The 23,915-nt window shown below is 40.0% G+C and overlaps 2 protein-coding genes across 4 annotated transcripts in view; both read right to left on the reverse strand.

Annotated features, from left to right (window-relative positions):
- Positions 1 to 4,901: 4,901 nt before the first annotated feature.
- On the reverse strand, positions 4,902 to 9,496 carry LOC308097585 (piggyBac transposable element-derived protein 4-like). 3 transcript variants are annotated; one of them, XM_080445445.1, is made up of 4 exons: positions 8,974 to 9,496; positions 6,884 to 6,949; positions 6,591 to 6,677; positions 4,902 to 6,505 (listed from the first exon to the last, which is right to left on the reverse strand). In XM_080445445.1, the coding sequence occupies exons 1-4, from the start codon at positions 9,380 to 9,382 to the stop codon at positions 4,920 to 4,922; spliced, it is 2,148 nt and encodes a 715-aa protein (XP_080301571.1). In that variant the 5' UTR covers positions 9,383 to 9,496; the 3' UTR covers positions 4,902 to 4,919. The 3 variants fall into 3 exon arrangements, with proteins under 3 accessions (XP_080301571.1, XP_080301570.1, XP_080301569.1); XM_080445444.1 differs by having other exon boundaries at positions 4,902 to 6,487; positions 6,884 to 6,970; XM_080445443.1 differs by having other exon boundaries at positions 6,884 to 6,970.
- Positions 9,497 to 12,309: 2,813 nt separating this feature from the next.
- The window catches only part of pabpc1l (poly(A) binding protein, cytoplasmic 1-like), a gene marked incomplete at both ends in the record, with an annotated part of 32,949 nt that continues 21,343 nt past the window's right edge, over positions 12,310 to 23,915 (reverse strand). The window contains 6 exons of the mRNA XM_080444222.1: positions 12,310 to 12,372; positions 14,425 to 14,555; positions 16,039 to 16,153; positions 18,026 to 18,168; positions 19,201 to 19,320; positions 23,783 to 23,879. Coding sequence (XP_080300348.1) covers positions 12,310 to 12,372; positions 14,425 to 14,555; positions 16,039 to 16,153; positions 18,026 to 18,168; positions 19,201 to 19,320; positions 23,783 to 23,879 — 669 coding nt within the window. The remainder of the gene's footprint in view (positions 12,373 to 14,424; positions 14,556 to 16,038; positions 16,154 to 18,025; positions 18,169 to 19,200; positions 19,321 to 23,782; positions 23,880 to 23,915) is intronic.

Consider the following 23,915-nt stretch of genomic DNA (forward strand, 5'->3'; position numbering starts at 1 on the left):
AAGGTTTGAAGGGTTTGAAGGGTTTGAAGGGTTTGAAAGGTTTAAGGTTTGAAAGGTTTGAAAGGTTTGAAAGGTTTGAAAGGTTCTAAAGGTTTGAATGGTTCTAAAGGTTTGAAATGTTCTAAAGGTTCTAAAGGTTCTAAAAGTTCTAAAAGTTCTAAAGGTGTGAAAGGTTTGAAAGGTTTGAAAGGTTTGAAAGGTTTGAAAGGTGTTAAAGTATTAGTGTTAAAAGTTTTGATAGTGTTGGCAGTGTTGAATAGTGTAAAATGTAGTTTTTTAGGGTAAAACAGTGATAGCTAGGGTCTAATAGGCGGTTGCTAGGGTCTAATAGGCGGTTGCTAGGGTCTAATAGGTGGTTGATAGGGTAAAACAGGAGGTTTCTAGGGCCTAATAAGCGGTTGCTAGGGTCTAATAGGGGGTTGCTAGGGTCTAATATGCAGTTTACATGGTCTAATATGCGGTTGCTAGGGTGAAACTGGTGGTTGCTAGGGTAAAACGGTGGTTGCTAGGGTCTAATAGGCGGTTGCTAGGGTATAATAGGTGGTTGCTAGGCTCTAATATGGTGTTGTTAGGGTATAATAAGCAGTTGCTAGGGTCCACTGTGGCTAAATGGCATTTCTCCATTGAAATGAATGGGATTGTTTTAGCAGTAAAAAGTGAAATATCTCTAAAAGTACAAATTATTTCAAAAATTCTAATGGTAGCCAATATGTCCTAAGTAGGCTGAACGTTATAGAGTTGGAACAGAGTTTCTAGCTAAAAGTATGAATTTCCCCATTGAAATGAATGGGATTTTTTTTTGCAGTAAAAAGTGAAATATCTCTAAAAGTACAAATTATTTCAAAAATTCAAATGGTAGCCGACATGACCTGAGTAGGCCGAACGTTGAAGAGTTGGAACGGAGTTTGTAGCTAAAAGTATGAAGGACTAGTTAGGGGCCAAAAAATGGGGGGAAGTATAGTATAGATAGAAAGAGTGGCAATAACATTAGTGTGATCGCTTTAGCGATCCCACAACTAGAAAGTACTGTTCCTGAAGAAACAGTGTAGGATCGCTAAGAATGTTGATGGTATTGAGTATTGATATTGTTAGTAGTGTTAAAGGTTTGAAAGGTTTAAAGTTCTAAAAGTTTGAAAGGTTTGAAAGGTTCTAAAGGTTTGAAAGGTTCTAAAGATTCTATAGGTTTGAAAGGTTCTATAGGTTCTAAAGGTTTGAAAGGTTCTAAAGGTTTAAGAGGTTCCAAAGGTTTGAAAGGTTCTAAAGGTTTGAAAGGTCTGAAAGGTCTGAAAGGTTTGAAAGGTTCTAAAGGTTCTAAAGGTTCTAAAGGTTCTAAAGGTTCTAAAGGTTCTAAAGGTTCTAAAGGTTCTAAAGGTTTGAAAGGTTCTAAAGGTTTGAAAGGTCTACAATTCTAAAGGTTTTGTCGGTGTTGACTAGTGTAAAATGTAGTTTTCTAGGGTAAAACTGTGGTTGCTAGGGTCTGATAGCCGGTTGCTAGGTTCTAATAGGTGGTTGCTAGGGTCTAATTGGTGGTTGCTAGGGTAAAACAGGTGGTTGCTAGGGTCCAATAGGGGGTTGCTAAGGTCTAATATGCAGTCTATATGGTCTAATATGCGGTTACTATGGTAAAACAGGTGGTTGCTAGGGTAAAACGGTGGTTGCTAGGGTCTAATCGGTGGTTGCTAGGGTATGATGTCCTGAGTAGGCTGAACGTTGAAGAGTTGGAACGGAGTTTCTAGCTAAAAGTATGAAGGACTAGTTAGGGTCCAAAAAACTGGCGGAATATGGTATATAATAATAAATAGTGAAGATAACATTAGTGTGATCGCTTTAGCGATCCCACAATAAATAGTGAAGATAACATTAGTGTGATCGCTTTAGCGATCCCACAATAAAATGTGTATAATGACATTCCCAAGGTTGAAAGTGGTTAAAATCAAATAATTATATCAAATAATTCATTATATCAAATAATTCATTATATCAAATAATTCATAACTTCTTAGTTATGAACACAACTGTGTGCCTTGGCACACCGTTTGGAGGCCACTGGCATAAAATTACAACACCATACTGCAGGAAAAAAAAGCATCTCTTTAGCAGTACTTGGCCTAACAACCGTTTTAAACACGTTATGAGGCTCATCTGGTTTGGTCCCTGCATCACACTGGATTTGACGGCTAGATGGAACAATGTGCAGTTATGTTAGGTTTTGTTAAAGGACGAGGTACTCAACATTCATACACGTGATGCCAGTTTTAATCATAAGGGTTGTGTACAGGGAAAAATGGAAGGGGCCTAGATTGGCCCCTTGATGTACCCATTAAGACCTGGAGCGCATCTGTGTCACTTTTTGATTTGAGCCAAAAAAAAGCATTATTTTACACTTTGGCTATTCAAAAATAGCAAATCTACAAGCTCATGAGTGCCGCGCTATGAGCTTGTATATCTGCTATTTTTTTTTATCGAGAAAATGTGTGCAAATTAATATATTTATATTCTTTTAAAACATTTTTAACTCAAATCTTTGCTTCTGGGGGGTCCCTGGAACAACATATTTTGAGATGGGGGTCTGCGGCCAAATACATATCATTGTGGGGGTCCTTGATATGAAAAGGTTTGAGAACCACTGATATAGAAACATACGTTTTTCAGAAAACTGTTAGGATTTAGAAGACATTAGTAAGAGAATTGGCCTCAGGTCTTAATGGGTTAAACACGTTATGAGGCTCGTCTGGTTTGGTCCCTGCATCGCACTGGATTTGACGGCTAGATGGAACAATGTGTAGTTATGTTATGTTTTGTTAAAGGACCTGAACCTCAGCATTCATACACGTGATGCCAGATTTAATCATAAGGGTCGTGTACAGGGAAAAATGGAAGGGGCCTAGAATGTCCCCTTGGTGGACTTTAGTTAAACATGTGATAAGGACTTTATCATCTGGTTTGGAGAATTATTGTCATTAGTGTCTATGCTGGGAATGTTGAATGGGAGGAGTAGGACTGAGGCTCTACGTCCTCCCGGTGAGGGCTCCTCACTGGCAGATGAGCCAGTAGGATAAAACAGCACTGGCAAGCAGAGGGAGTAATTTATTGGCACGACGACTAAATTGAGAGAAAAATGGGACGTAAAAAAAAAGGGTAGCCAATCTACTTTTGATTGATTGATTGAATACTTTATTAACCCATTAAGACCGAGAAATAATCTGTCATTTTAAGATTTTTTTTGGCTATTCAAAAATAGCATATCTACAAGCTCACAATGCGTCACATCGTGGCACATTGTGAGCTTGTTGATATGCTATTTTCAAATAGCTGAAGTATATATAAGGCTAAAGTGGTTAATGCATGTTTTGTAGTAATAATAATCCAAATCTACAAAGTAACTACTGTAGTAATTAAGGTTTTCAAATTATTGTAGTGGAGTAAAAGTACAATATTTACCTCTGAGATGTAGTGGAGTAGAAGTAAAAGTACTGAAAATTAGAAATACTCCAGTAAATTAAAACAAATACCTCGAAATTGTACTTACGTACAGTACTTGAGTACATGGACCCCAACGGAAACAAGTCCGCAAGGACTTTTTTGGTTGGACCTTTTAGACAAAAGTATTGTAAATGTAACTGTGTTGTTTTACATTCTTTTGCCTAATAAAAAATTTAATCAATTGATCAATCAATGTACTTCGTTACTTTCCAGCACTGCTCACTTTACTAGGCTGGGATGGCTTAAGGTAGAGTACAGAGTACAGCACAGCAACTCGCGATGGGCCTCGTCTTCAAGATACTCGGGGATCAGTGCCCATGTACACATGTATCTGTCAAACTACTTTGCTGATGTTGTACGCCCAAAATTCAGCCCAAACATGAGGATGAATGCATTCTGCTATTCTGCCACCAAAATGTATTGAATACCACAATGGAAACAACCTGACACCACCACAACCAACAAGAATGACATTTTACCCTTTTTGTGTAATCCTTTTAGCATGGCTTGCGTAATTGTACTTCGTGTACCGTTTGCAAACTGTAATAAAGTATTCAACCAATCAATATCTTTAGACAATGTGTAAAACAACTCTAAAAAACAAAGCCATCAGTGTGGAAATGTATGATATATCGCCAAAGGAGTGATGGACGAGTGGTTCTCAACCTTTACAGGCTGCAACCCCCCAAAATAATCATATTTGAACTGGGGACCCCCCCACCCTGACAAAGACTTGGAATGTAAAGTTGGGGTATAACATTTAGTTTGACTCGGTTCCACAGATACAAATTGTGAAAATAGCAGATCTACAAGCTTGTAGATCGGCCATTTTCACACTTATTGCCTCTATCTTATATTATTTGACAATTTGGCCAATGTTTCTTTTAATAGTATAGTTTGTTGATTATTTGTTATGCAGTAATGGTCTTTTCCTTGTCTTTCTTGGGGGGGGGGGGGGGTATTAAAGTGGTCTTTAAAATCCTTAAAATTGTCACTTTACTGTCATCTGGGGACCCCACCCCCCCAAAAAAAAATCATGTGGGGACCCCTGTCATATAGACAATGACAAGCATTGATGACTAAAATGCTACATCATCATCATCTTGCCTTAGCATGGAGGGACTCTGGGGACTCCAGCATGTGTAGCAGCTCAGAGTTGTCGATCTCCAGCAACATGCCTGTGGCTGAACGGCTTGGATCAGCGGATACAAGCCTACAGGACACAGCATTAAGTCACTGTTTGGTCAGAAAACCTGTATCTCCGTTATTATTTCACCTTTTTTTATTTCAATAATGAATGCCCTACTTCATCATACAACAGTGTCATGAAAAAGTAGCAAAGCTAACCAATCTACAACCACACGATGCTCGTAGATCTGCAATTTTAGCTATTTTAAAGAAATAAAACAAAAAAAACATACAATCAATTAATGTATTCAAAAATATTTCACCCTCGAGTGGTACAGTGTGTCACATTCCCCAGCATGTAAGGGGACCCTACAGCTTTTACATGTGAGCCTCGTCTCGCTCCGCCCCCCCTTTCGGGAACAGACCCTGCAAACCCTACTTGGGTACTTCTTTTTGGCGCTGGGCGGGATCTTAACAAGTTGATGGGCTGCAACGTCGAAATTCAGCCTGCTCTCAGGGTCGTGGATTGGTGCCCTCCAAGTTTGTGGAGGTGGATAAGCATTTGCTTGGAGTAAGCACTTGCTTACTTCCTTACCCCCAGCAGGTCTCAAGCTGGTCCATGACGTTACGAGACTTAGAATGAATGAGGCAAACAAATTACAGCTGCCCTCTGGGTTCTTTGCCTTGTAAATGACAAAAGCATTGAACAAACAGATCTGAAACAGATAGGTTACATATTTCTTTGTCCACTTAGTGGACTTCCTGACACAGGGGTAGTACGCTATGTTTTGGTCCAATCTATCAACTCCATTCATTGACTTATTGTATGCAACAATGCAAGCTGGCTTCTGCCGTGGAACTTTTTCTCTGTGGCCTTTCTGCTGTACCTGAACTTCTTCCATTTCGTTCTGGTGGAGTGTTGTAACCATTCTCACTATTCTCGGTTTGTCCCGCCATGCCAAGACCATCACTGTGTCATTGTGACGCATAATTCTTTCCCCAATTCCCAGGTCAGATTTTGTAACCTCTCTAATGGCTGGTGGTTCTCCTCTATTTTTTCTTAGGGTACCACAGACATGGGTTTTCAGACCAATTAGAAGTGTACACATTGATACAGAATTGTAGAAGTTGTCCATGTACAATCTATAGCCATGGCCTGCTAGATTATCGAGCAGAAAGACAACTGTGTCTCCTAGGGTAGCATGTTTTCCACAGTAGGGCTTTATATTGAAACAGTACCCTGTGTCGGAGTCACAAAGTATGTATGATTTGATGCCATATTTGATAGGTTTTTGTGGATTGTACACTCTGAAAGATAGGCACCCACGCCACAGTAGCATACCTTCATCAATGCTAATGTTTTTGTCTGGTTGAAACATTTCACGGAATTTGGAGACTAAGTGGTCTAACACTGGGCGGACTTTGTACAGCCTGTCAGTAGCGTCGATTGATTCATTATCACTGAAGTGAAGAAACTTCCATATATTCTGAAACCTGTTGCGAGACATGGTCTTGTTGAAGAAGGGGGTAGCTAATATTTCATCTGTAGACCAGAACATCTCCATCATAGGCTTACGAACGATACCAGTGAGAAAAAACAGCCCTAGGAAGTTTTTTAGTTCTACAACTGTGACAGGTTTCCATGCACGAGTTCTAGAATATGGCACACTCCCTTGTTCAACAGTTCGAATGAACTGCTTTGCATACAGGTTAGTCTGAACAACTATATTCTGAAGCAGCTCATCAGTAATGAATAGCTCCAGAAAGTCAACTGGTTGATCAGATTGAAGATCAGCAGCACCATTGCGAGGACCCGGATCTGCAGCGAACGGAATGTCCTTTGGCTGCCAGTTCATTTCACACCACTTAGGACGATCTGCAGCTGGAGGGCGACCTGTAAATTATAGAAATATATAATTACCATAAAATACATTTTTTTTATTCATGTGGTAAGTGTGATGAGCAGAAAAAGTTCTTACCTCCTTTACAGCCATCAGATGGTAATGTAGAAGATGTGGGCTGTTCCTCCCTCGACTGTGTGGGCTGTTCCTCCCTCGACTGTGTGTCTGAAATCACAGTAAAATATCAAATAGTTTGGTAAATATGATGTACACAAAATCTAATCAATTATTCTCACCCCCCAGCATGTCTCAGGCTGGTGGTTCATGTCTTTATGACACTTAGAATGAATGAGAGAAGGCAGTTAGTTGCCCTGTGGGTTTTTTGCCGTTTTATTCCTGTGGTAAATGTGACATGCAGAAAAGATTCTTACCACTTTCAGGGCCCACAAATGGTAAGGTAGGAGGAGTCGTTGGCCGTGCCACATTCAACTCTGCGTCTGCCTCATCCAACTCTGCATCTGAAATCCCAGTAAAATATAAAATACTGTAAATATTATGTACATCAAATCAATTTAGGCATTTAGCAAACACTCTTATCCAGAGCGACTTACAATATGCACAGACATCAAATGCAGAGATAGCCTTAATATTGAAATAATAATAAATAAACTTATAGCACCTCTCAAAATTGGGTTACAAAGTGCTTTACAAAAGGAAACAAAACAAAACAAAAGAAAAAACTATGCAGAAATGCACACGTACACCACTGTCATACCGGTGCAAGACCAGCAGAGATAGAATAGAATCAAGAGGAAGAGGCCATTAAAAGCTAAACTCTAGAAGTGGGTTTTAAGGAGGGATTTAAACTGGGGGACAGACTCAGTGAGCCTGATCTCCAGGGGGCGAACAGCGTTTTTCCTAGCGACTTGGGGCTGGGGGGCCAGAGGAATATCTTGTGTTTCAGCTACTATGCATCCCAGAAATAAATTCTAATTTGCAAGGAAATGTAAATATGGCAACTCATTTAGCCTACGTAGGTTTATGGTTTCCCAAGGACTATAGCCGTTTCACTCATTATACAATTTCTCTTTCATAACAGATACATGTGCCAGATAACCCCCTACAACAAAACACCAAGAGAGTAAAAAAAACAACAACGTTTAAGTCATTCAGTCCGACTTCACTGTAGCCTATATAGTAGCCTTTTCATAAATGATATTTGTACTTAGGCTGTCGTGAAAGTTTATAATATTTAGAGAAATTTAAAGTTTCAAATACAAAAGTAGTAGTAGTAGTTGTGAATTAGCAAACTGGACAATTAGACTAAATGTTTCCTTTATCCTCATCTTGCGCTAATGCACGCAACTGTTTCGCCAGGTTTTATTATTGTTGCTTCTCATACGCGTGCATCGCCAGGCTCTCTTCTCTCCCCCCCCCCGCCTGCAGGTCGCTTGGAAAACGCCGTTCGCCTCCAGGGCGAACGGCGTTCCAAAGATCCTCAAAGAAGTGTTTTAATGCCGTCTGTGGCCGATTCTGTCGGAAGTTCCCAATGGGCGGTAGTGACGCGCCCATCTGGTGAAACCCGGAATTACACTCAATGTAAACAGGAAGTAAACGAGGGTGAAAAAATGGCGTTCGGCCACAAACGGCATTAAAACACTTCTTTATTGAAAGGTATGGATTATTACATTAAACTACTACCCCGTAGCGAGAGTTAACATTTGGGGCGTGGGGGTAAGCACCTTTATTTTCAATTTGTACATGTTTGGAGTGTCTACGGGTGCTGAAAGTCCCTGTGTCCATGGGGGGTGAACCCATCTACTCTCGTAGATTGAAAACGTCATTGACCAGTAGGGGAATCGGTAATGTCGCCTCTGCGGGCGCAACTTTCCGGGTATGTCTTAAAAACATGTAACCGGCTGAGGAGAGAAGCTATTTACACGCTTTTTTCAACTCGTTGGATAGATTTTATTGCGCGCTAGAAGTTAAAACATCCGAGAGCATTTAAAAAAACTTTTACTTTTTGGATACGATGTGCAGAAAGGGGTAAGAAACATGTAAAGTGGTAAATATTCGAAAATGTCCTGCTAAAACGGCACTGACAAACGTGGAACCTCATCTCGGAGCTAAACAGCGGAGGGAGAGGTTCCAGTTGGAGCTACCATGAGCAGCTGTGTGTGTGTGCGCGCGCGCGCAGTGGTGGAAAAAGTAGTTAATGTATATTATGTATTAATATTTAGTAATAGCCACTAATCAAAATCTACAAAGTAACTAAAGTTTTCAAATAATATAAAAAAAAATACAATACTTGCCTGCTCTGAGATGTAGTAAGTGCAGTACTTGAGTAAATGCACTTTTTTAGTTGCTGTGTCAGTGTGTGTGTGTGTGTGTGTGTGTGTGTGTGTGTGTGTGTGTGTGTGTGTGTGTTGCGAGCCGAGGCACAGCGGGGGTCACACAGACCCCCCCCCCCCCCCATTGAACATCAAGAGGCACCGCATGGTAAAAATGTATGTCTTCTTACCACTGGAAAATGGAGAAGGAGATCTTCTACTTGGGCTTGGCTCCCATAATGACTGGGAGTCGTCCCATTCGTCGGAGACATCCGAACCATCTCCTGTGTCACTGGCACTGCTTTCAAATGAGCCAAAGTGTTTCCTTTTTATGGCTCTACGGCGGACCCCCTGGGCGTCGTTTTCAGCAGCAGCAGGTACAGGTGCCTTTTCAGGTTCGCTCTGTGTGTGACCGTCATGGCGACCATCGCTCGGCAACGTGTGCGCGTGTTCGTCCTCATCGTCCCCTTCGGAATCCGTCTCGTCGTCTCTGCGAATTAAGTTCATCACCTCGTCATGAAGTGTAAAGTACACTGGCGAAACGGACCCTTCTTTACCGCCGTCCGGGCCAGTGGGGTCTATGGTAGAATTCCCCTGCATGATGTCCACATGCAGTGGCAACTACGACAAAACCACTTGAATTCACCTCTTCTTGTTATAGGGAACGAAAAAAAACGAGTAAACAAACCGCCTTCCTACTTTTTGATAGTGTCGTCCCCCTTCCCAGCCTATCTGCGTTCTGCGAAGAGAACAGGGAAGAGTAGAGCCTGCCTTTTTGAACGCAAAGGGAATAATAATAGATTGTATTGGTTGTTTCAACTGTGGGCGGGCTTGCTCCTGATTGGTTACTGCCCTGTCAATCTTTTCCCCTGTGTTTACTTCAAAATAAACAGTTCCCCACTTCCTTGTCTTTAATACTCTTTTGCAGGTCACATAGCGACTTATTGTGATCTTGTATTTTTTCTTACTTTCAATTAGTTAATTATATATATAATAAATACATAATTAATTGTAATAAATGTAAAAAATAAATAAACAGGATGCACATAAACGTGTCTGCGGAAACACTGGGCTTTCAACATTTTTTATATAACAAAATGGCCTAATGATTGTGTTTTTAAAAATCACATTTCTATGTCCTCCAACCTAATTACGGCATCTCTTACCTTACCCAGTTTGTACAACAGACAACAAACCCTCCCATTATGAAGAGAAGCCATATCAATTGATACAATTTATAGAAAATAAATAATCATATTCATATTATGCCTTATCTATTAGGCCATGGGCAATGTTACTCAGCTATTTTCACAATGTTTGTCTCTTTCTTATTATTTGACAATTTGGCCAATGTTTGACCAGCTTTTATAGTATAGTTTGTTGATTGATTGATGTACTTTTATTTAGTAAGACATGAGAATCACAGTACATGGAAGTACAAAATTCACAATACAAGGTCTACTAAACTGGAAGACTCAGTTAAGCACGCAGCTTGTTTAAGATGAGAACCCCATGCACACAAATCATGATGAGACAGACAGATATACACACTACTATACAGAATGTCATACAATCAGCTTTCAGGTTACTGGTATGAAGAGAGAAAAAATATATATACAAAAGAGGGAAATGAAAGAGGGTGGGGGGGGTAGGGGGGGTAGGTTAAGACTTAGACGGGGGCCATTTTCGAATTGCAGCCTCCTGAAGGTGTATCTTTAGGGCAGTTTTGAAGGTGAGTAGGGTTTTACACTCCTTTACTCCTTTTGGTAGGGCATTCCACATTTTTGATGAATAGCATGAGAACGAGTTCATTCCCTTAGTTGAGCCAAATCTGGGTTGAACATGATTTGTGGAGCTGCCTCTGGTGTTATGATCATGGACTTCATCTATCATTAACATTTTGGAAGTATTTTGACAAATACAGGGGGATCCCAATGTTGTGGTGTATCTTGAAGACCAGGCCCATAGCAAGTTGCTGTACTCTGTCTTCAACCCTAAGCCATCCAATCCTAGCAAAATGAGCAGGGGTTAAAATGAGCAGGTTGATTACTTTTGATGCAGTCTTGTGTCTTTTTTCTAGGTATTTGTCTTAAAGGTCTTAAAAGTCACTTCACTGTCATCTGGGGACCCCCCAAAATCATGTGGGGACCCCCATCTTTGGTCCCAACCCACAGGTTGAGAACCACTGGTCTATTGTACATCCTGAATGTCCTGTTGCGCCGGTCATACCAGATGCTATCTGGAAACCCATCGGCAAAAAATTGCCTCTGGGGGCACCGCCCAATCCCGTGCACAAACCAGATGTCGGCCCATTTACTCGCTCTCCTTCAGCCCTCCTCTTCCGGTGGTGCTCCTTTGTTTAAATTCCTATTAACAACTCTACACTTTGTAATGAGAGTTGCAGACAGATTCAGCTGCGGAGCTCTGAATCTGTCTTGAGAGATTATACCAGATGTGACGTCAGATATTATGTCACTATACAAGTTGTCGATACAATACCTAACCAGATGGAATGAACTTCAACTTTATCGCCACATCACAGGTTTACAGGGGTGAGAAGTGAGTGAAATTCTTTGTGGTACAAGCTCCATTATTTGCAGTTTAAGAACGGGGAAAAGAATAGATATAGAAAGAAAAATACGTTTAACAGGTCTGATGTGTCAAATATCCCTAATAGGCTATGAGTAAACTACATGGTGCAAGAAATGACTCCAGCACATTGTTAGTGTTTGGTAGTGAGTTGAGATGTACCTTTGTGTGTGATGATGATGATAAATGAGACAAGACAGGTTGAATGAACTTAAATTCCAAACGTTTATCTTCTCAAAACAAACAAAAAAAAGTTTTCCAAAACACACACCACTGCTACAACAAAACTTATTATTACTCATTAATTCAATGGCTAATTATCACAAAAAGTGCCATATAATTTTTTTTTTTCGTTCCTTTTTTCAAAGTTTTACTCTTTTTTTGGTAATTTTCTCTTTTTCCTCCTTCAGAAATCTGATCATGATTCCTGGATGATGAGTCCTGTAAGAAGAATTAAAGGTTTAGCCTTTTTGTTGTGTATGTACCGTACTGTTGTTTTATGTATACAGTATAGTATAACCATGGATTAAAGCAAAATAGAAACATTGTCCTAAAATGCAATTTGTTAACAGTGTGAGAGGATCCCCTCACACATTAGCGCTGTGTTTCATAAACAAGCAAAATATGTCAAATAATGATGTTTTGTTTGTTTTGTTTATTTCCCTTACCAATTGTAGGTTGTGCCCATGAAAAATGTGCCAAATATTCACTAATCCAAACAGCTTATTCTGCTGTTGCTATTGACTCGTTTGGTGTCGTTTGGTGGATTGGATGATTGATTTGAAATCTAAAAAGGTATAAAAGTTATTGCCAAGAAGCAAGCAGAGCAATAAGCTACCAAACACTAATTTACAAACTTTTTGTTTTAGCCCTTGCGCTTTAATAATAATGCTGATTAAGATCTCAGTCTCCATTTAGAGCTAACCTGAAGGGGTTCTTTACTTCTTAGGAGAGTCATCTTTAGCCTGGTGGGCCTGCAGCACAGCAACCGCTTCCTCCAGCTGAAAACCAAACATCAGTCACAACCTCACCAGCACAACCAACCCCTCCAGTAACAGTAACACAAAGTGTTATGTTCCAATAACATGGGTTACACTGTGATTAGGGATGGGACGATAATCGTTATCGTTTATCGTGTAAAAAAACGCTCACAATAATCTCGTATCGCAGAGATTTAAATTTATCGTGAAATTGTCCTCCGTCATACACTAGGATGAAATAGCTTTAGTTGAGCCTCTAATTCAGCACCACTTAAACCCTCTATACGTGATAAAACGGACCTATAAAGAGCGCATTTGGTACGCTCTTATTTCACTCTAAACAAATCTATTCGCCAAAAATAAATCTACAAGCATTGTGAGCTTGTAGATATGCTATGTTTGGTGAACGTTCCCTTAGAATAGGGATGCTGGGGGTTCAAGTGGTTAACAAAGGTGGCATTTTAAGTTTTAAGCATATTTTGATTATCGCGATAATATAGTTAATCACAATTATTTTTGCCACAATAAACGTGACATTTTCATATCATCCCAACCCTGACTGTGATACAGGTTTTGCTGTGTGTTGCTATATAGTGGTTAAGGTAACTTTAAGAGACGTGTGTGTTTAATATGGGATACCCAAAGGGGAGATAGGAAATACTGAAGTTACGCCCAGAGATAAGGAAGTTGTTATCTGTGACATGAGACTGAAGTAAGGGCAGTGCATGTTCTGACATTGGAACGTGTGTACATACACGTGACTGACATGTCAGTCTTTTCATACAACAAAAAGGAACACTGGGCATTTAAACAAAGTGCTATGACACAATATCAATATATCCATCAATGCTGTGTATCCACTCTGGTGGGAAATCCTTTTCCAGAAAACCATCAACTTACAAGTATATGAACAACTTAAACCCTCTATACTTAGTTAACTGGACCCGAGTTGAATCTGTACTTGGACTACTTTCTTCCCGTCTACAACAAATCTCTCAAAAGTAACGAATTGTCTTTCAGCTGTGCAACTACAAAGGCCACTTGAATGCAGCAAATATCTACATCAAGACTCAGGATAAGAGTGCTTTGAGAATTGATTACTACTGCGCACAATCAGAATTTGACATTGCCATTCAGCTTGTACAATGTAGTGCAGTATTCAGGGTGATCCACAGGTGCCGATTGGATCCTCACTAAAATCAAAACTACGGACCTCTCAAAACAAACTAATAAGGCTACTACTAGACCTCATTCCCAGGACTCACCTAACCCAGCTCACTTTACTAGGCTAGGATGGCTCAAGGTAGAGTACAGAGTACAGCACAGCAACTTGCGATGGGCCTCGTCTTCAAGATACTCTGGGATCAGTGCCCATGTACACATGTATCTGTCAAACTACTTTGCTGATGTTGTACCCACAAAATTCAGCACAAACATGAGGATGAATGCATTCTACTATTCTGCCACCAAAAATGTATTGAATACCACAATGGAAACAACCTGACACCACCACAACCAGTGTTAACAAACCCCCCAAAAAGTAAAGCCATTAGTGTTGAAATGTATGATATATCACCAAAGGTGTGATAGACCAGTGGTTTTCAACCTTTTCAGGCCGCGACCCCCCAAAATAATCATATTTGAACTAGGGACCCCCCACCCTGACAAGCACTTGGAATATAGGAGTTGAGGCATTACATTTAGTTTGACTCGGTTCCACAGATAAATATTGTGAAAATAGCAGATCTACAAGCTTGTAGATCAGCTATTTTCACAATTATTGCCTCTTTCTTATATTATTTGACAATTTGGCCAATGTTTCTTTTTATAGTATAGTTTGTTGATTATGTTTGATGCAGTAATGGTCTTTTCCTTGTCTTTCTTTTTTTTGGGGGGTATTAACATGGTCTTAAAAGTCCTTAAAATTGTCACTTCACTGTCATCTGGGGACCCAACCCCCCCAAAAAAAAAATCATGTGGGGACCCCCCTGGGGGTCCCGGCCCACAGGTTGAGAACCACTGTGATAGACAATGACCAGCATTGATGACTAAAATGCTACATCATCATCTTGCCTTAGCATGGAGGGACTCTGGGGACTCCAGCATGTGTAGCAGCTCAGAGTTGTCTATCTCCAGCAGCATGCCTGTGATCTTTCCAGCCAACACTGGCTGAACGGCTTGGATCAGCGGATACAAGCGCTCACCTACAGGACACAGTAGCATTAGGTCACTGTCAGGGCAGTTGTATCTTTGTAATTATTTCACTTTTTTTTAATGTCATTAACCCATTCGATCCGGGAACGCATCGGTGTCATCTTAAGATTTCTTTGGCTATTCAACAAATAGATCTGCTGTTTTTGAAAAATCTTAAAAATGTGTGCAAATCTTTTAATATAAATGTTTTAAAGCGAACATTTGTAATCTTTGCATCTGGAATAAAACATTTTGAGATGGGGGTCTGGGGCCAAATACATTTATAAAAAATGTTTTCTAAATCCTAACAGTATGTTGCTACTGTATATCAGTGGTGCTCCAACTTTTCCATGTCAAGGTCCTCCAAAGTGATATGTATTTGGTTCCAGGGACCCCCAGAAGCACAGATCGAAGTTAAAAATGTTCTCTTTAAAACATATATTCAAAGATTTGCAAACTTTTCCCACGATAAAAAAATAAATAGATATACAAGCTCATAGCCGCGCTTGTACATCAGCTATTTTTTAAAAGCCAAAGCAATCTTAAAATGACAGATCCGGTCTTAATGGTTAATTAATGCCTTACTTCGTCGTACAACAGTGTCAGGTAAAAGTAGCGAAGCTAACCAATCTACAACCACACGATGCTCGTAGATCTGCCATTTTCACTATTTTAGAAATAAAATGTTGAAGTGAAAGTGGTTCAGCGTGCCTATTTGGTTTTTATAATTATTTAACCAATGAAAAGCATTAACAGGAGCTTGTCTCTCTCTAGGTCGTCCTTAGACTAAATAATTACTGCATTAGATCCATTGGAAAACGGGTATTATTTTTTTTGACCCATTTCCTGAAAAGTTACGGTTTCGGACAAACAAGGTTTCTGCCAGACAGCGGCGATAAGAAAGAGGGTCATTATTACGATACATAACAGAACTGAGTGGATCACATGGCTGCAACGGAGCAGTGTTGATTTCGTCGACGAAAAATGTACGTCGACTACCTTTTTTCACTGACGAAAACGAAATAAAAACTAGGCTACGATGACTAAAACTAAGACTAAATATATTGACATTTTCGTCAACAAATAAAAACTAGACTAAAATGTTAGTGAGGGACTAGTGGAGAAGAGATCCAGTAGAACTAACTAACTAACTAATTTTATGCTTGGTTGCGCTTGGGTGTTCTCTGAAAATAGCAGATCTACAAGCTCACAACGCGTCGCAGCGCGACGCGTTGTGAGCTTGTAGATCTGCTATTTTCAGCATGGAACCAAGTGTTAAATGAGCCATTACGACGTCATCAAGGCACCGCCAAAATACATTTTAGTCGACTAAATCGACTGTAGATTTAGTTGACTATAATCTTATATTTAGTCGACTAAAACTAGACAAAAACTAAAACATTTCAGATGACTAAAACTAAATGGAATTTGATTCAAAAGACTATGACTAAAACTAAATCAAAATTTGCTGTCAAAATCAACATTGCTACACACCCAGCAGTTGTTTCTGGTCCATGTGCGGCGCGGCAGCCAGCATGGAGGCAGTGAGAGGCTCCTGGCCTCGAACGTGGACCGCTGGTACCACCATCACTGGTGGGGGAGGAAGAACCTTTACAACACAAACACACAAGATAAACCATCACTGGTGGGGGAGGAAGAACCTTTACAACACAAACACACAAGATAAACCATCACTGGTGGGGGAGGAAGAACCTTTACAACACAAACACACAAGAAAAACCATCACTGGTGGGGGAGGAAGGACACACAAGATAAAACTGATGACAAGGCACACAGCCAAGTGAAAATCAATGCCCCCCCCGCTCGCTTGACATGGGCAGTGTTGGACACAGTATGCATTCAGGTAAATACTCAAGTATTCAAAAGTACAAATTAAGAAGCACATTTTCAGAAATTCTCAGAAAAGTTCAGAAATAGGGAAAATAGCAGATCTACAAGCTTGTAGATCGGCTATTTTCACAATATTTGAAATAGGACTTAAGTGTTTAATTCAAAATATAATTATATAAGAGTCATTTCCTAGGAATGTAGTGGAGTAAAAAGTTTCTATTTAAACTGTAGCGGTGTTAAAGTCATCAGCTTGCATGTACTTAAGTACAGTACTCAAGTTGATGTTAATGTTTTAGAAACTATGGCATGCCAGGTAAACAATGATCTGTCTAAGTCAGGGGTCTTCAACAGGGGTTCTGGGACCCCCAGGGGGTCCTCAGGGTTACAACAGGGGGGATGCCAAATCTTTGTGTGATATATTTATTTTTACATGAACCACTTGAGCCCTAAGCATCCCTTTTCTGAGGAGAACCTTAGCTAAAAATAGCAGATCTACAAGCTGAGCGAGGGGCTGTGAGCTTGTAGATCGGCTATTTTTGGCAAAGAGGTATGGTGTAGAGGGGGGAAAAAAAGTTTAATCTACAACACAATTTTATATAATATAGTGGGGATCCCTGCTAGCCTGGTTCCAAACCATAGACCCCGCCCACTCTCTGAATGGACTGCCTCTTGGTCTGGTGTTGAAATGTGAGCCTAGGATATCTTCGATACCCTCAAGTACCGTCCAATGAGAGTCGGAGGTGGGGGTGGGTCTAACCACAAGCCAATCAGCGAATATCTGCTAAAACAAGCTGTGCGATGACGTCAGACGTAGGCGGATCCGTGGATCTCTTGTGATTGGTTTAGGGAAATTTGAAAATTCGAATACCCTCTGCCTTGCAATAGCCGACACTGCAGCCAATTTCAGACTGAAGCTTCACGCGGCTTCAGGTTGATAATCAGGCTAGATCCCTGCTTCATCTCTCTCTCTCGGCTAGGGGGTCCTTGGCTTGAAAAACGTTGAAGACCCCTGGTCTAAGTAAATGTACTTAGTTATACTATCCACCACTGTGTGTACCAGTGTTGATTTCGTCGACTAAAACTATGACGAATTTCTATGACTACCTTTTTCACTGACGAAAACGAAATAAAAACGAAATAAAAACTAACCTACGATGACTAAAACTGAGACTAAATATATTGACAATTTCGTCAACAAATAAAAACTAGACTAAAATGTTAGTGAGGGACTAGTGGAAAAGAGATCCAGTAGAACTAACTAACTAAGTCATTTTATGCTTGGTTGCGCTGTGGTGTTGCACTCTGAAAATAGCTGATCTACAAGCCCACAACGCGTCGCGCTGCGACGCGTTGTGAGCTTGTAGATCGGTTATTTTCAGCATGCAGCCAAGTGTAAAATCAGCCATTACGACGCCATCAAGGCCTGCCAAAAAATCCGTCAGTCGACTAAATCAACTGTAGATTTAGTCGACTATAATCTTATGATATTTAGTCGACTAAAACTAGACTAACAGTAAAACATTTCAGATGACTAAAATGTGACTAAAACTAAAAGGAATTTGATTCAAAAGACTATGACTAAAACTGAATAAAAATTTGCTGTCAAAATCAACACTAGTGTGTACTGTACCTGCTGTCTGGGCATGGGAGTAGGGACAGGAATAGTGATGATCTGGTGAGCGTTCCTGGGTCCAGGAGGGTACTTGTACTGGTTGCCTCGGACCATGCCCTGCATGTCGGTGCGGCTCCCTGCCGTCTGGGTACCGATGTTGTCTGGACCAAAGAGAGCGAGAGAGAGAGAGACACTAGGGCACAACTGAAGCCTTTGGTTGACCCATTCAAACCGGGAACGCATCTACAAAATGTCTTCAAAATCCTGACAGGTTTCTGAAAAACGCATGTTGCTAAATATCAGTGGTGCTCAAACTTTTTCATAATTTTCAAAAGACCCCCAGCACTATGCATTTGGCCACGGACCACCATCTCAAAATATTTTGTTCCAGGGATCCCCCAGAAGCAAAGATTTGAGTTACAAACGTAAAAATATATATTCAAAGATTTGCACAAATGTATTTAAAAAAAAATGCAGATCTACAAGCTCATGAGCTTGTATATCTGTTATTTTTTAATAATGGTTATAGCTAAAATCTAAAATGACACAGATGCGTTCCCGTATTGAATGGGTGTTGAAATGTGCAAGCTGATCCGTTTAACTTTTTTCTAAGACAATTGCAAGGCCGAATTTTTGTGTTTATTTATTTAGATAGGAGAGTGAATGAAACCGGGAGAGTTGTCATTATGCGGTGGAGGAACTATCCGGTCATCTACACCAGAGGGGTCCCCACATGATTTTGGGGGGGTCCCCAGATGACAGTAAAGTGACCATTTACCTTTTTAATACCCAGAATAAAAGTAATCAACAAACTATACTAGAAAACTGGTCAAACATTGGCCAAATTGTCAAATATTGTAAAAATACTCAATCTACAAGCTCGTAGATCGGCTATTTTCACAATATTTATATGTGGAACCGAGTAAAAGTAAATGTAATGCTTCAACTCCTATAATTCCAAGTGCTTGTCAGGGTGGGGGGCCCCCAGTTCAAATATGATTATTTTGGGGGGTCCCCAGTTCAAATATGATTATTTTGTGGGGTCCCCAGTTGAAATATGATTATTTTGTGGTGGCCGCGGCCTGAAAAGGTTGAGAACCACTGCTCTATACCAATGGTCTTATTTCCCGTTCCGTTGTGAAGTGTTCTTCACATGGCCACACGGCGGCGCTGCTGCTGCGGTGGTCTCTTACTTGTCCTCTGTGTGTAGTTGGCGATGCGCGGGGCCTGGGTGGACGCCTGTCTGACCGTGGCGATGGGAGTGGACGCACGGCGGGGGAAAGCACTGCCCACATACTGGGCGGGGTACGGGCCTACAACAACAAGAGACACAATGTCAGCATGGAGTACCTTATTATCTCCTCTCTGTTCTACATCGTCTCTGTCGGGCAGAAACCTTGTAGCTCCATGTTTAACCCATTAAGACCAGAGAACGCATCTGTGTCATTTTAGATTTTAACCACTTTAACCATTACTTTATACTTTGGCTATTCAAAAATAGTGCCGAGTGCCGCGCTATGAGTTTGTAGATCTGCTATTTTTTTTTTTATCTTGAAAATGTGTGCAAATCTTTGAATATATATATGTTATTTTTTACTCAAATCTTTGCTTCTGGGGGTCCCTGGAACAAAATATTTTGAGATGGGGGTCCGCAGCCAAATACATATCATTTTGGGGGTCCTTGACATGAAAAGGTTTGAGAACCACTGATATTAAAGCAACATAAGTGTTTCAGAAAACTGTTAGGATTTAGAAGACATTTGTAGAATCCCCAAGAAGCAAAGATTTGAGTTACAAATGTTTGCTTTAAAAATATATATTCAAAGATTTGCACATATTTTCACTATAAAAAAGAAATAGCAGATATACAAGCTCAAAGCGTGGCACCGAGTACCGCACTATGAGCTTGTATATCTGCTATTTTTGAATAGCCAAAGAAATCTAAAAAAGACACAGATTCTTTCCCGGTCTAAATTATCTTTTTCAATAATATAAATACATTGGATCCACAGGTTCTTTTTTCTACATTTCCTGAAAAGTAGCGGTTTTGGACATGCAAGGTACCTGACTGACAGCGACCATATATATGCACAAGCAAGCATGTCTATATAACTGCACGCACGCACACACACACATTTAATCATTTATTTATGTCCACATAAGAGATACAATACAAGGACACAAATATTTACAAGGTGCTGTAAAACATGTACAGTCAGTAAATCTTGGACAAATACCCACACACCCTTCAGGGATACAAATACCAGCGTCTTCGCCATATTTGGCGGCTACCGATAGTAGAAGAGATTCCACAGAATTGTGCAAGCCGTTTAGCTGCTTTTTTGGCATCCCAAGTTGTTGGAAGCCTCTTACAACCAACCTTTATGTACATGTCCTAGGCTGCCAAAGATAAACACAAGTAGATTGCACCTATAGCCTCGCTCTGTGATGGTATGGAGGAGCGGCTGGTATTTATTGACTTTGGTCATAAAAGCTTCCTCTTAGCTAAAGTCAAAAGGTGCAGGCCACTTCAAGAATGGAAACGGATTTGTAGCCTTCATTGACAACAACAACATCTGGTGTATTAGCAGAGAGATGTGCAAAGATTTCAGGATTTTCAGTACAGAGTTGAAACACGGAAGGTTTGACACAGGAATGTTTGTACATTCTCACTGTGTAAAATGTTTAGATATGTCCTTAGTTATGAGATCAACTATTCTGTTGTGCTTTGGCAGACATCCAGAATGTGTGAGGCAGGCGCACGCGCACGCACACACACACACACACACACACACACACACACACACACACACACACACACACACACACACACACACACACACACACACACGTAATGAGTACTATCAGAATATAGAGCTATTTAACACTTATTTTAAGTAAATCAATTACCCTACCTTTAAGCAAAAGTAGTATAAGAATACTGTTACAAGTAAAAGGCCTGTGTTCAAAATGTTACTTGAGTAACAGTACAAAAGTTTTGGCATCAAAATATACTTAAAGTACCATAAGTAAAAGTATTAAAATGTTTGAAAATAGCAGATCTACAAGCTCACAACGCGTCACCATGTGACACATTGTGAGCTTGTAGATCGGCTATTTTCAAATAGCCTATGTATAAAATAGGGCTGAAGTGGTTAATGTATGTTTTATAATATGATAATTTATATCTGCAAAGTAACTGGTAACTTAAGTTTTCAAATAATTGTGGTGGAGTAAAAGTACAATATTTGCCTCTGAAATATAGTGGAGTAGAGTAAAAGTACTGAAAATTGGAAATACTCCGGTTAAGTAAAACATACCTCAAAATTGTACTCAAGTACAGTGCTTAACCCATTTTGGGGGGGAACCCCTATTTGTAACTATACCTTGCTATGTACAGTATATAGCAATACATTTTTTGTAATTTTTGAATAATTGTTTGAAGTTTTTCAGAAAACGGATTTAGAAGGCGTTTTTAGAATCGGCCTCAGTACTAAAAGGGCTAAGTAAATGTACTTGGTTACTTTAAGCTGGCTCCAGACCAATCCAAATCGGCCCGACTTTGGGCCGATTTGGCTTCGGGAAGCGTCGGCCAGTCGGTTAGGGGTCCGTCGGGGGGTCCGTCGGGACCTTTTCGGCCGACCCAGAGCCGACCGAACATGTTCAGCTTTTTAGCCGACTGGCAGAGCAGTGGCAGTGACAACAAAGGGCTGTCGGTGTTGCCAGATTATGTGAGAGAAACAAGCGACCATGTCTATGAAAACCTACATTCACTGTTTCTCGTTGTTGCTCCCAGAGAGAGAGAGAGATTGATTGATTTGACCTACTTTCGCGCAGTTTTGGTGTGCAACACAACCCTCGTTTAAGTGAATTGCTTTCACCTGCTGCTGCTGTGTGGAGCGCAGTGGTGGAAAAAGTACTCAAATGTTTTACTTAAGTAAAAGTATCAATACTGCAATGTAGAAGTACTTGAGTAAAAGTACAAAAGTATTGGTATCAAAATGTACTTAAAGTACCAAAAGTAAAAGTACAAAAATGTTTGAAAATAGTAGATCTACAAGCTCACAACGCGTCGCTTCGCGACGTGTTGTGAGCTTGTAGATCGGCTATTTTCAAATAGCCTAGGTATAAAATAGAGCTAAAGTGGTTACTGTATGTTTTATAATGTAATAATTTATATCTGCAAAGTAACTAATAACTAAAGTTTTCAAATAATTGTAGTGGTGTAAAAGTAGAATATTTTCCTCAGAGATGTATGGAGTAGAAGTAAAAGTACTGAAAATTAGAAATACTCCAGTAAAGTAAAAAATCCTCAAAAGTGTACTTAAGTACAGTACTTGAGTAAATGTACTTAGTTACTTTACATCACTGGCGGAGTGTGCGCTACAGGGCATATCTCCGCCAAGCCAGGGTGACCTACCCAGGCTCATGAAATTCATATGCAGGCATAGTAGCCAATTAATCTGCAAAAACGGACTCATATACTGATACAGAACCATATATTGGCTATATATTATGGCTGTCGGGTGGAAATCTTGTATGTTCCTTTTTTATTATTATTTAAAAACAATAAAAAATCGTGAAAAAAAAAAAGCTGTAATTATTAATAATTAAGAAATACTATATTTTAAAGAGTGAAAAATCAACTAAAGTCATTATTAGTGCAAGTTCATTAACATTTCATTTGAATGAAAATTAATTGTGGGTAAAATACATTATGTGAATCTAATGTGATTAATGTGACCCCTACTTCAGTCAGTGAAGTCCAGGGCTGAATGTGACATATTGAGACCTATATAACTAAATATTGGTCATTTGCCAACACATTATTTTGTGAAATAAACGGGTTATATTTCACAGATAGTTATACTATTCTTATAATATATTAAAATACAATGATCCTTAACCTTCAAGTTAAATGCATTATTTCCGTGGACTTAAAAATCATTTTTGGACTTAAAAATCATTATTATTTTTTTGGATGGCCTTCCTGCCCTGGCAGGAAGACCGGGCAGGGCCTTTCCAAAAAATTACAACACCAAAGGCCAAGTGGCCTTGCCCCTAAAATGACGAAATTCTAGGCTTGAATGCAATAGATGTACTCTGAGTCTGTTACAAGTAAAAGTCCAGAATTCAACATTTACTTGAGTAAAAGTACTAAAGTATTGGTATAAAAATGTACTTAAAGTACCAAAAGTAAAAGTACAAAAATGTTTGAAAATAGCAGATCTACAAGCTCAGAACGCGTGCATCGCAACACGTTGTGAGCTTGTAGATCTGCTATTTTCAAATAGCTTATAGGTATAAAATAGGGCAAAAGAGGTTAATGTATGTTTCATAATGATTTATATCTGCAAAGTAACTAGTAACTAAACATTTCAAATAATTGTTGTGGAGTACAAGTATAGACAATTGGAAATACTCCAGTAAAGTAAAAGTACCTCAAAATTATACTTAAGTACAGTACTTGAGTAAATGTACTAGTTACTTTACACCACTGCACGTCAGTGAAGAAAAAACGCTGGGAACATCCCTAAGTGGCTTTGCAGGGAAACAAGCCCAAAGTCGCTTATAATAAGCAGACCTGGCAACGCTGGCACGCTAAAAGTCAAATTAGCACATGAATGGCCAGTCGGCTGACAGACTTAAATGGTAACTTTTGCCAACCGAATACCAGTCTGTTGCAGTCTGGAGTAGTCTGCAATAGTCTGGACGAGTCTGTTTGGTGCGGAGTTGCCTTTACACCACTGGTATTTACCCACACACTGTATTTACCCTGGGGTCTCGGGGGCTGTGCAGTGGTCCAGCGGGGTGGTGGGGGGGTACGGATGGTGCTGACAGCATTGTGGTTGTAGAACGATCGAGTCGGGGGCTGCAACAAACAAAGTGTTCACAGTTACCATGTAAC

The sequence above is a fragment of the Gymnoscopelus braueri genome (genome assembly GCF_963280865.1).
Source record: "Gymnoscopelus braueri genome assembly, chromosome: 12".
In the NCBI taxonomy this organism is placed as follows: domain Eukaryota; kingdom Metazoa; phylum Chordata; class Actinopteri; order Myctophiformes; family Myctophidae; genus Gymnoscopelus; species Gymnoscopelus braueri.